This window comes from Cavia porcellus, unplaced genomic scaffold (genome assembly GCF_034190915.1).
Source record: "Cavia porcellus strain 051 isolate PalLab524CR breed Dunkin Hartley unplaced genomic scaffold, mCavPor4.1 scaffold_4, whole genome shotgun sequence".
NCBI classification, from domain to species: domain Eukaryota; kingdom Metazoa; phylum Chordata; class Mammalia; order Rodentia; family Caviidae; genus Cavia; species Cavia porcellus.
In genome coordinates this window covers 8,952,309-8,965,603 of record NW_026947487.1, presented here as the reverse complement: position 1 = coordinate 8,965,603, position 13,295 = coordinate 8,952,309, and the positions used below count along the sequence as shown (strand labels likewise).

General features: G+C 48.4%; 1 protein-coding gene across 4 annotated transcripts in view; it reads left to right on the top strand.

Moving 5' to 3' along the window:
- Thsd4 (thrombospondin type 1 domain containing 4) overlaps positions 1 to 13,295 on the top strand; it is a 537,636-nt gene that overhangs the window by 498,221 nt on the left and 26,120 nt on the right. For all 4 annotated transcript variants that reach the window (XM_063246801.1, XM_063246800.1, XM_063246799.1 and 1 more), the window contains 3 exons: positions 1,696 to 1,792; positions 6,188 to 6,463; positions 13,062 to 13,191. In XM_063246801.1, the coding sequence (XP_063102871.1) occupies positions 1,696 to 1,792; positions 6,188 to 6,463; positions 13,062 to 13,191 (503 nt within the window). The remainder of the gene's footprint in view (positions 1 to 1,695; positions 1,793 to 6,187; positions 6,464 to 13,061; positions 13,192 to 13,295) is intronic.

Here is a 13,295-nt window from a genome sequence, read left to right as displayed (position 1 = left end):
CCAGAAATACACATTCTCTCAGTGTCCCCAAAGCCGGGTTGGTCCTCATGATATTTGCTTGGTCCGAGTTTTAAAATATTATTAATTGCATTATGATTACTTCTCCAACTGCCTAGTTCTGGTCCATTCCTCCTGGGTGTAGTGGACTAGAAATTACAAAGGCAGCCCTGTTGTAGTTAATTTGGGGTGTTTTCTTAGGCTGTCCGCTGGGCTGGTTAACTCTGGGTAAATTTTGAATGGTATCAGAGGTAAAGACGTGGGTTGCTGGAGGGCTTCTGTGGGTGGTCTGGGAAAGGTAGCCAACAATAATCTCACAAACGGCATAGGACTCACAGGGCAGAATGAAAGGGAAATAGTAAGAGTGTGTGGAAAGGAAAGTGAGGGGACTGGAGCAGACAGCAGGGGCCCTAGGTCACCCCACTGTGTCCCTGGGTGGGGTGGTTTCTGTGCTCAGGCTCCTATTCCTGCTGTGCCTGGGAGTTGGTGCTAGTTCCTGGGGCCAGTTCCTGGGGCTTCTTCTGGGTCCCTGCCTCTGGGTGACTGATGGCCCAGGGACCCACTTCATAGTCAGGAAGGGTGAGAAATGATAATGTTAATGGAAGATTCAGGGCAGACCTCCCCACGCAGGGTCTCAGAGACACTTGTAGGTCAACAGAGCTAAGGAATGAGCTGTGGTTCTCACCTCCTGCTTCTCCAGATGCAGAAATCAAGATCTATGTCATTCAGGGCAGTATTCTGGGTCCCGCAGCTGGTCATCCACAGAGCAGCTTCCTAAAGCACTAGAGGCAGAAGTAGCAGAAATAGCTCGGCTCCTGTTTCCAGGTTACACTCAAGTTGCATGGCCCTGTGTAGCCCACCCTCCTCCCCCATGGCAGCCATGGCCATGAAGGACAAGGTGCAGCGTGGCAGGGAGGCATTTAGGAAATAGATGCTCATTTCTGACTGTCCTTCTGTCCCGAGCTGCCGACCTCCACAGCACTCTGTGACTATTTGCTGGCCTCTTCAGGGATCTGGGCTTTCTGTGGATGAAAGAGGAGCAGAACCTGAGGTCCAACAAGGGAGAGAGCTATGGCCAACCTTGAGCCAACCTCTCTGGACAGGTGTAGGACTTGAAAGGACCCTAATATCCAGGGCCCACTCTGCCGAGGATGTGTCGGCCTCATTTGCCTGATTCTTTGTCTCACCCCCACCTCGTGTTTGAACCAGTTCTCCTGCGGCATAAATACATTTATCAACTTGGGATAATGAGCCAAACCTGCGCCACGGTAGCGGGTAGCTGAGAGCCAGCAAAAAAGATCTGCTGCTGTTGCTTGCTTGTAGCTTCCTACTTGGAACTTGCAAACGCTTGGCTCATGCCTTATTTCCTACTGAGTCACTCCAGGATTAAGTCTTCATTCTTCAAAAGCACATGAGTCAGGCATAGTGATGCATACCTGTAGTCTCAGCTACTCTGGAGGCTGAGGCAGGAGGATCACAAGTTTGAGGCCAACCAGAATAACTTAGTAAGACCCTGTCCCTTAAAAAAAAAAAAGCAAAAAGTGCAAATAAGTAATTGGTAAGAAGCTCCCTGAAAATCACGCCATTTAATTTGTCATGGGTTTGCTAAGAGTACTAGGTTGCCGCCTGTGCCATTGAAACAGGAAAGGAGCTGTGCATGTGTGCTAGGTGCAGTGATGCTGACTTTTGTGTCACCAGATGATCCACCAGCAGCCCAACCCTGGCGTGCACTACGAGTACATCATCATGGGCACCAATGCCATCAGCCCGCAGGTGCCACTGCAGAGGAGACCAGGTAGGATTCCTGTTTGGTCATGAAGCATGTCAAGTCACCTCCTCTTATGGTGTGTCCCCCCTTCTCTCTCTCTCTCTCTCTCTCTCTCTCTCTCTCTCTCTCTCTCTCTCTCTCTGTCTCTCTCCTTCCTGTGCGTCCACCCTTTGTCTCTCACGCAGTGTGGGGAAAACCCACATCACGCCAGTGAGTGTTGATGTCGGAGCACATGCTGTGTATTCTTCCAAGCCTCAGCACTAAGACTGCTCTGGGCACTTGATTTAAAAGCTGAGTGACTGTCCTCACCCACCACTCCCATCCTTGTTTGCAGTGCCTTTGTTTCCGCTTGCCACTGTAGCCAAGTGCCTCCCACCTAACATTCACTGTCTGATGTTCTGAAGGTCCCGAGTCGGAAGGGTTTCACCTGACCAAACTCAAGGTGCCAGCAGGCCCGGGCTCATGGCTCTAGGGGACGAGCAGCTTCTGTCCTTTTTTCGGCTTCCAGCAGGCCCTGCCTTCTTGGTTCCTGACCCTTCTTGGTTCCTCCACCTTCCCATCTGTCTCCTCGGATTCTGGCTTCTTCCATCACCACATCACCTTCTCTGCTTCTCATCTTCCTGTCTCTCTCCTTTCTAAGGAAACTAAAGATTACATTTGGCCCTCCCGACAGAAAAAAAATCCATCTCAAAATCCTTCCTGTGGTCACATCAGCACAGTGCCTTCTGCCACATAAGGTCATAGATTCTAGAAATTAATTGGAACCTTTCCCTAATTTTGCTTGTTTTTCTTGGTTCTCCACTTCATCTGTTGATAACCTTTTGACCGATCGGAAAAGCATGGCCAGTTCATAGGGAACAGTCCAGCTGGGGGACCCCAGCATGCACTACTGGTGGACAAAGCAGGAAGCTCTGGCCCTGAGCTGGGTGGGCTGTGCTTTGTGCAACCATCACCCCAGGCCTGCTGCCCTGTGGAGGCTGTGGGGGTACTGAGAACAGCGGGAGCCCGCATGCACTGGGCCCTCAATCTCTGAAATCTCACCACAGTGCTGAGGGAAGGACTAGTGCCTTGTCAGCCTCATTTGAAGGGTAAGGAAATGGAAACGTAATGAGGTTAGGTTCCTTGTCCATGGGGACAGATGCCAGAGCTGGCTGGTCCAGCCTTCTGCAGGCTGTGACTTGAGTAGGTTGATCATCTGACTGTCGCAGGATGGGGAGGAGTGGCCTGGCTGCCTAGGGATAGAGTGTGGCAGGTGCCCAGCACATGGGATGGGACGCTGTCTAAACTCCAAGTGCCCAGATGGAGAATCAGTATGCCCTTTGCAGGCATGCACAGTCTGAGAAACCAAGTATCTCATGGAAAATACTAGAATTGCTGTGACCTGTAGGTGATTTTTAGAGATGATTGGACCCACTGAAGTCAAGGTCCACGGGTCCAGCCAATGGGGAGTAGCAGGGTTCTGGGGTCAACTGCCTGGGGCAGCACAGGTCATAAAGGGTCAGTTTTTAAAGAGGGGAGGAGAAGGGGCATCAGGAGTCAGGCTGTCTGTTCTGTGCCCACAGACCAGGAGGACAGTCAGTCCACATCTGCCGCTTCCTTGCTGCACACCACAGGCAAGTTAGTAACCTGTCTGGACACTTCTCCCATCTACCAAAGCACATTCCAAAGTGGTCTTTGGGGGAACGTGGAGGGAGACAAATAAACTGGGTCCCCATCTTGGCATCGTACCCAATTAAGATCCAGGGACGATTCAGTGCTGTCTTATAGTATCATGGACAGCAGCAGGCCCAGCCTCCTTTCCGTTGCTCTAATCTTCCTCTAAAATTTTAAAGCCCAAAGTATTCTAATTAGCCAATTAAAAGTTCTGTAAAAGATGGAGAAAGCCCCAGCATTTTCCACTGCGTCCTACAGTAACTCTAGAATTTGCTTCCTTGTTTTTTTTTTTTTATTAAACTGATACACGCTTGAACAATATTTGAAGGAAAATAAAACATACATTCAAATCACCTGCCCCATAAATGCCCAGACCTGGAAGGCACTGTGATGCACTTCAGTGGGTGAATGGATCCACAGCACTGCATCCAGATAGTGGAACAGCGTTTTAGGGGTGAAAATAAAAGCTTTCCAGGGGCTGGGGATTTAGCTCAGCGGCATAAGCGCCTGCCTTGCAAGCAGGCAGTCGTGAGTTCAATCCCCGGTACCAATAAAAAGGAAAAAGACCAAAAAAAAAAAAAAAAAAACCCAACAAAAACAAAAAGCTTTCCAGCCCCCCAAACACAGAAGGATCTGAAATGCATGCTACTAAGTGAAGAAAGCCTGTCTGACATGGCTGCATCCTGACTGATTCCAACTATGTGAAGTTCTAGAAAAGTCAGAATTCTAGAGGCAATTAAGAAAAAAAAGCAGTGGCTGCCTGGAGTGGAACCAATGGGCAGAGCATGGACCATGGGGCACTGTCCTGTTCTGAATGACACCATAATGGCGGGCGCACGTCGGCTCACATGTGTCCAGACCCATCGATATTTGTCACCAAGTGTGGACCCCAGGTGGGTCGCGGACCCTCAGGGACACTGACATGGCAGTGAGGTTCATCAATATGACAAAGTGCCCCGTGATGTAAGCTGTGGGTGGTGAGGCTGTGGGGGGCAGAGGCTATGGGGAACCTCTCTACCTTCCACTCACTTTTGCTGAGAACCAAAAATTGTTCTAAAAAAGTTTAAATTAAAATTTTAAAAAGCAGCAGCCTCCTGCCCCCTCCCCTTCCCATAGGAATCTCTATAATTTAACACGATGGGATTCTGCCTAAGCTGTTTCTATCTATGTGCAAATACATCTGCAGATGACCTGACTCTGTCTGCAATCTCAGATATTTGTATGTCGAATGTTAAATGTCGAATATCATCATTTTTCATTAGTCAATTTAATCCAATTTCAACCTTAGTCTGTTGAAATTGGTAAAAAAGAAAATTCAATTTCAGTCAGTATGGGAGTTACACGCACACACACACACACACACACACACACACACACATATACACACACTCACACTTACACTCCAGGTAAGAGGAAAGATTCCAGAGTCTCAGAGGACCATGGACTGTACCCTCTGGAGTTTTCTCCATACCAGTTCCACTGGGGCACCCCCAGGAGGGTCCTTGGGAGCCTTCTGGACAGGACCATGTCTCTTCCAGCCTATACTTAGGGCTCAGGAAGCCGGGGAGGGGGCTTCCAGGAACCCAGTGCCACCCCAGACATGGCCTCCTGCTGCCCAGCCCACGTAAGCTGCTCAGAAGCCCAAGTGTCCTCCTTCTCTATCTGACAACACACTCTCTCTTGTCCCTTCCTCCTCCCTCCTCCTCTGTCCTTCTTCCTCCTTTTCCTCTGCCTCCGCCTTCTCCACCTCTTCTCTTTCTTTGCCTCCCCTTCAGCCAGTGCCTCTGGGCTTCCGCTTTCCCCTCCCTGAGAGTCCAGGCTGGCCTGCAGTAAGAGAAAGCTGTTGACTTCAAGCAGCTTTCATTTTCTCCCCTGCAAAAGCACTGATGTCAGAAAAATCCAAAGGCATGGTCACTCCCTCAGACCAGGGGACCAGGAAGGGGAGCAAAGACAGAGAACCAGACATACATTAGTATCTCAGAAAGCGACCCCCCACATGTGTTCAAAGGGTGAATCCTGTGCTTCCTTTGTGTGGTCACCATACTGGTGCTCTGTGACCCGTCAGAACATATATTTCTGCATTCTTTTAAAAATAAATGAAATGTAGCATCATCTAGTTTAACCCCTACCACCAGTGAACAGTAAGGTCTTCACTACTATTTTACTCTTTCCAATAATACTTTAGCAACAGCACGTGAATGCCCAGCTTTATGTAAAAGAATGACAATGTCAAGCTGATGAAAATTCTGGAAATTGAGTCACTGGATCCCAGGACTCTCCATGTCTGTGTTAGTAGCTAAGGGCAAACTGTCCTCCAAAAACTGGCATCTACTTCCATGCTCACTCACAGTGAATAAAAGTGTCTTTTCCCGCACCTTTGGCCAGGGGTTTAGGGAGTTACGAGTTCCCGAACTCTCTAGTCCTTGTCAGGTACAGCTATCAATGTTTGCATTTTCGTCTCCATAGATGTTTCTTTCATTATGAATGGAGTATTTTTGCATGACTTTGAGGTGTTTCTGTTGCTTTTTTTATGGGAACTGCCCCTCCGTGGCCCCTGCCCACTTCTCTTGTTGGGATATCCATCTTTTCTGATTTTCCATAACATTTTGGGTGTTAGGGAAGTTAGTGTCTGTTTTCTCTTAAATACCTCACGCCTGAGGAGCAGAAATGCTCTCGCACTCCGTGATGTCTAATGTTGAAGCCGTGCCCTCTTTCCATTCTGTGTCCACCCTGGTCTTGCTGTGTGTGTGTGTCACTGGCCTGTCCCAGGGGAGCCACTCAATGGCCAGCTGGAAGCAGAAGGCATGAGCCAGGAAGGCAGAGAGAAGGAGGACAGGGGCGAGGAGAAGGAGGACCTGCGTGGGGAAGCCCAGGAGATCTTCACCTCTGAAGCCTCTCAGCCCTTCCCAGTCAGACACCCGGACAGATTCACTTCCCATCAGCCAGACAACTCGGTGCCCCCAGCACCACAGCCCCCGAGGCGGAGCCGGGATCACAACTGGAAACAGCTGGGGATCACAGAGTGCTCCACCACCTGCGGGAAAGGTGAGTCTGTGTGTGGGACTCAGGCCCCTGCAGGGCCCAGGTGGGAAGGGAGGGCTCCAGGGACCAGGCAGTCCCTCACCTCCATGCACCTGCCTGTGAGCTGGGCCATCAGTGTGACATGTCATGTTACAGGTCCTGAGAGTCCCTCAGTGACCCCCAGAGGCTCCCCTAGGCTCTGGGTTTAGGGTTTTCCTGGGGCTGAGTCACATAGGCATGGCAGTCAGCTACCCCGGACCTCAGCCAACCAGAGGTCAAGGCCAAGGTTTAGGCATCTGAAAGCAGCCTTCATTGTAAATCACATCATTGTCATAAATAGTGCCATCAAACCCACATGTCAGGGCCCACACTGTCAGTTAGAGAAACACCTCTCTCAGGAAGAATACTCCAAGGGTACACACATCTGCAGCAGCTGGCCAAGGGTCACACTGGCTACAAATATTAGCCCAGGCCTGCTGAGCTAAGCCTGATAGGACATTGTTTCTCAGTAATAATCGCAGAATGCACTCACATATTCAAGGTCTGAAGGTGTATGTGCAAGTCTAGGTTGTGGATAACTTACAAAAATGCACTTTGAATCTCATTCTCAAATCTAAGGTTCTCAGCAACAACCAAAAAGATACTTCAAATTTAAAGATTTCAGAAGGGACCAACTCCCTTCTATACTCTCCCAATAAAGTCTTAACTGTGGGTTCATCAGTTACCCCAAGTTAGCGAGGACCACCAGGGACAAACCTGTAGCCCAACAAAGCCAGTGCTCTTAACTCCAAGCGAAAGGGAGGCTGAAAAATGTCTCCCTGAACAAAAGAGAACAATTCCAGGCTTTGGGAGGTGAGGAGAGTTTCAGAGAAATTTCACCAAAGCTGGATTTTGTTAGGCTCAAAACAAAGCAAGGCTGTGTGTCAAGTCTGAACTGGGGCGCAGACCCAGGGTCCTGTTTCCTTGGGAAGTCCCAAGTTAGGATCCATGTGGGGTGCAGTATCTAGACCCTCATTAAATGACACAGAGACCCTCGGTTGGAGATCGATGCTTCTCCTGTTTCAGAGATCTTCTTTCTACTGTGTCATGGGTGCAATCTTACTAAAATGATTTTTGGCTTCAATGTGGGATTATCTCTCACTTTCTGACTCTGCCAAGACACAATCTAAGGCATTTAATTTTCCCTCACAGAGCTTACAATCTAGATCTTTTTGCAAGGAAACATCTATGAAATGTGCAGCTGAAGTGCCCTTCCCATGTATGACAATGTCTGTCATTTATAACAAAGTTCTGTCTGGCCCCCTGATCCAGCTGTCTTTGCGGGGGAAGTCACTGTAGAAACAGAAAGGCTGAACCCCCAGGATTTTCACAAACAGTGCGATCCATGCAGAGTATTGGTTTGGCAAGTTTTTCTTTTCTTTTTCTTTTCTTCAAGAGCCTTGGATCTGAGGGTGTGATGTTCCGAAGCATTGACATAATTAACATATGGAAAACTCACAACTGCTGCTAAAACTTTTATGTTTTTTCATAGAAGCATTGGGTTGGGGCTTTGGAGAATACGATCTAGGTCTTGGTTCTTTTGAGAACCGGAGGATCTTTCTGTCCAATTACATAATGACTCGGTGACTGGAGTAGTAATTTGAAGAGATTTTATTGCACCAATTTTATTGTGTTCATACTTGATACATGTGCTAAGAATGTGAACCAGAGAGTCACTGAACTGGCTTCTTTTACAAGCTCTGTGAGGGAAAATTAAATGCCTTAGATTGTGTCTTGGCAGAGTCAGAAAGTGAGAGATAATTCCACATTGAAGCCAAAAATCATTTTAATAAGATTCCACCCATGACACAGTAGAAATAAGAAATACATTATGCAGTCGATACAGGCACAAAGATCAAAATGCATTATTTTGAAGTATTAGGTGTTTAGGTAGTGGTGTGATGTCCACTACAGAAACCAGATACACTCAGGCCTAGGGGAGAAAGGGAGTTGGGTAGGAAGGTGCCATGGTATGGATTTCTACAGGGCTGGCCTGTCCAGGGAGATTAAGGTACTGTGCTGCAGACCAAATGAGGTAAATGCAGAGGTGGGCACAGCTGCCCACCTGCCCTGCAGGCAGCGTGTTCCCTGGTCAGAAGCTACCTGCTCCCCACTGTGCTAATTCCACAGACCCCACCCTCTCCTGTAGCAATGGAGCAACCCAGTATCCACCCTGGTAACTTTGGCCCCCTGATTCAACCCTGGTTGTATGATCCACACAGAGCTAAAAGCTCTCCCTCCCTACCTGGGCATCTTAGCAAGGACCTTTCTCAAAATTTTAAAAAATTTGAGGTTGTGGCTTGGTGTGAAGGCCCCGAGTTCAATCCCCAGCCCCCACCCCAAAAGGAAAACCTCTCCCTCCTTTACCATCCTCTGACGTCTGGTCAGCAAACAGCTCCAAGACCCAACTCAGATGCTGCCTTCCTGCTCTGCAGGATGCAGGCAGGCACTGTGTCCTGGGGACTCACAGCAGTTTGGGACATGTTGCGGCCTCTGCACCTGGAGTCACAGCGGGGCACAGTAGGCACCCTCAGTGGGTCTGGAATAAGTCAATATATCATCACCACCGTTCAGGAGGAGGTTATAGGAACTGTAAGAAAAGATGTGGGGGAGGAGTGACATCTTTATTATATTCTACATGTTCAGGCCTATTTCTGCCTTTACCCATGTTCTGTTGGTAGCAGAAAGAATGTGAGTTTTAGCCGGGCATACTGGTGCACCTGTGACATCTCAGCACTCCGCAGGCTGAGGCAGGAGGATCACCACCAGCTCGAGACTAGCCTGGGCTACAATAGCAAGACCCTGTCTCAAAAAAAGTTAAAAAGAAAAAGAAGAAGCATGCGGGTTCTGTATTTAAAACTGTAGCACCTTTGTCTCTAAGTTCCCATATGACTGCATTTAGTCTTCTACGGCAGCATTTCACTGTTACACCCTTGGGACACACTGGGTATGTGGCTGTCCGTCTCTGTCTGTCTCACTCTAACCTTGCTCCTGCTGTCTCCCTCCCCCACTCTGCTGCTAGACTGTGAGGAACACTTAGATTCATTTTGAACCTTTAGCCTAGAGTCCCCCCACCAGATGCCTGCCATGCAGCGTCTAAGATGCGACGTGTCCATTTTCTTCTTGACCCCACTAAGTGGCCCTGGTTTTCAAGCCAAAAAGAAGCCTCGGAGGGGAAGTGGGGAGATGTTGCCCCCACCCCTGCCCTCTCCGATGGTCCTAGCGCCCTTTCTCTTCCCACTGACAATGGCAGCAGCACATGAGTGTTCCTCTGCTGCCCCCAAACATGCAGACAACAGGCAAAATGGAGAAAGGAGGTGGATGCCTGAAGCCTGTAGCTCTCATTGCCTCACATTGTCACAGCAGTGACAGGCGTTGGAGCAAGATGCACCAAGCCCACCCGGCTCTCCTGCACCACGCAGCCCACACCCCAGGGACTGCATCTGCCCCTTACAAAGCTCCTCCCTGGGTGGCGGGAGGTGCAGCCTGTACCACGTGTGTCTGAGTCTTGCCCGCAGTGTCCTTCCGATCACAGCCCTGTCCTCTCGGACATCCCCAGGGGAACCATACTCAACAGTGCCCCACCCTGATCTCTGTCAAAACCCTGGCTTGGTTCACTTCCTGACTCCTGCAGTTTCAGCTCTAGATTTATTTAATATTTTGGGGGTGTCTCTTTTATCTAGCTAGCCTCCCCAATGCCCCCCACCTTGAGTTCTCCAGATCATCCTATTTATTACCTGCTCCTTACCCATGGCATAGTGCCCATCTCCAACATAACATATTTCTCTTCTGACCCACGTGCTCATACATGAGCCGAAAAACCAACCTCAGATTCGTCCTGCAGTTTGAAGCCCAGCTGGCACCAGCCCTGTGCTCCCCAGCCCTGACTGCATTAGATCATGATGCCAGACAACATGGGGTGTCCAGGTGCCATGTGAGGGACATTCCTCCTTTCCGCAGAGTTTTAAATTGACCCAGGGAAAGAAACTGTTGCATCCCTGGAGCCCAGAGCTGTAGATCTGGTGTTTTCTCACCATTGGAGAAACCAAGGGCCTCTGAGTTGATTTCCTCGGTTCATTTCCATAGAGCTGGACCACGGACAGGGGGAGCGTGGGAGACACACAGCAGCCCCCTGCCACCCAGTCCCAGGAGACCTGTCCTTGTAGACACTGAATGACCCTATGGTGTCCCGTATCCCCTTAGCTAAAAGCATTAGGGGTCCCCCTATGAGTGGCAATTGGTTGGGACAGGACCCTTGCTTTCCCATCTGCAAACTGGTAAGCAGGAAAGTCAAAGCCACATGACCTGGAGGGAGAGGAACAGGCAACACAAAATCTGTGCTTAATCCCTTAATAGCCAAGTCCCAGGTAGGTACACTGCATGTGGTGAACTGAGACCCAGTCATTTTTATAACTAGCCCAGCGCTTAATGTTTGCTGAATGTAACTAAAATCTCTTTCATGGCAAGAGATATGTAGCTGAATCAAATTTAATCCCACAAAAGTTTTCGCTTCTCATTAATTTTACAGTCAAGACTGCTTTTTTATTTAGCTAACAATTAGGCTTAATGGAAATATTATTTTAACTAATGGTCCCAAGTTATAGCTGCCATGTAAATTTTTACCACCGGAGTAATTTAAACAAATTCAGATTCAAATGTGTCTTACAAACTGTCGAGTTCCTTGCAGCAACTGCCCTCTGACTCTCTGTGTGGTACACGAGAAGGATCTGGGGAGGGCTTGCTTGGCAGGTAACCTAGCAATATGCTTAGGTTAAAAGTTGCTCTTTATGGGGCTGGGGATTTAGCTCAGCGGCATAAGTGCCTGCCTTGCAACTGTGTGGTCGTGAGTTCAATCCCAGGTACTGATAAAAAAGAAAAAGACAAAAAAAAAAAAAAAAAGTTGCTCTTATGTGGGGCGTGGCAGTGCACGCTGATAATCTCAGCAAGCCAGGAGGCTGAGGCAAGAAGATCGCCACGTGTTCAAATCCAGCCTGGGCTACACAGTGAGACAAAGCAAAACAAGGTAGCTTTAATGTTACAGTTAAATTTATAAAATTGGAGGTCCAAAAAATGCAAATGCCTGGCCGGTTAGCAAGAGAAAGCAGAATCTTGGAATAAATGATAGTGTTCTTCCCAGTAGGAGCTGTGTACCAGCTACACCAGGGCAGGGCAGAGGTGGACAGCTGTGTGAGGGTGGCTGGCGGGATGTCGCCTTGTGTTCTGTTACTTTTTCTCGCTTCCTGAACTGTTTGTTAGTAGTGCTCTCATTCTACCAGCAGATGGCAGCAGAGACAGAAAGGCAAACTACAGAGCCAGAATTTTGCTTAGCAAATTCTGACTTTTTTTAAATTTTTATTTTAAAGAGAATAAAACCAAGCAAAATAAAACAGAATAAAGCCAATCAAAACCAGTGTGAAGTTTTATAGAACTTTCAAACAAGATAATAGGGAAATCAATCCGGCATGGTGGCTCACGCCTTTAATCCCAGCACTCAGGAGGCTGAGGCAGGAGGATCGCTTGGAGTTCAAGACCAGCCTAGGCTACAAAGTGAGCTCAAGGCCAGCCTGAACTGCACAGCAAGACCCTGTCTCAAAAAAAAAAAGATAATAGGGAAATCAACAGTGGTTACCATAATACCTCTTGTTGTCCTCAAAGTAGCTCTCCGTACCATCATAGTAAAAAATCAAACAAGACAGAGCAGAATAGAACCAATAAAAACAAAACATGAACACAATAAAGGACTTCAAAGCAAGATAATAGTAAATCCAAAGTGGCTACCATAATATATCTTGTTATCTTTGAAATAGCTGCTTATACCATCAGATACAAAACAGAATAAAACCCAACCCAACAAAACAATGCAAATGATAAGGACCTCAAAACAAGATGATAGGGAATTAACAATGGCTACCACCTTCAGGAGGATAGCCCCCATAGATACTGCACTGTGTAATGTTATCATCTGAATAGGTGATCAGGGTACCGACCTTAGACCTGTGAAGTCGGTGAAACACTAAACACTACAAGCATTACATTGTATTTTGCCTTAGTAGCTCTCATCACAGCCTGTGTGTCTCCTGATCAGCTGTGACAGGGGTGGCAGGTGGCTATTCTTATCTCTCAGCCCGAGGGCCGGAAGGAGCTGGTGTCCAGTTCTGCCACCAACTGTCCACGCATGGCACCACCTCACAGGGAGGGATTGCTTCTTGTTGACTTCTTGTTCTCTTCCCCTGCAGTCCACTAATGGCCCAAATTCTGACTTTTTACCCCAAATAATTTTATCCTTATTAAATGACAGAACTAGGTTATGAATTTAAAACAAAACCCTGAGACTGTTTTAGGTGTTTTTAAGCAAGGTCCTAAACATAAGTACTATACCTCTGATAAATACTCAGCAACATGTACTAACCATACTGAATGCCCACGGCTCCACTGCTCCTGGGACAGGGCTGAAGGGGAGGCAGGGACAGTCATCTTGGCTGGTCCTAGGGCTCCCTTCCTGATGCAAAGACCCGGGCACTGGCACCAGGGCTGACTCTCAACAGGGCAGGATGACTTCAGGCCCTCGGGCCATGTCTTCTAGGATCACAGTACCCGATTTTCCGCTGTGTGAACAGAAACACCCACGAAGAGGTTCCTGAGACCTACTGTGACCCCAGCATGAAGCCGACCCCCGAGGAGGAGCCCTGCAACCTCTTTCCCTGCCCAGCCTTGTAAGAGCAGCAGCTGCGTCTAGGCCTCTGGGTGGCAGGTGGCTGGTCTGAGCCCTTAGAAGCAGATCGGGCCACAATCGGGTTTCACCTGGGTAGGACAGCAG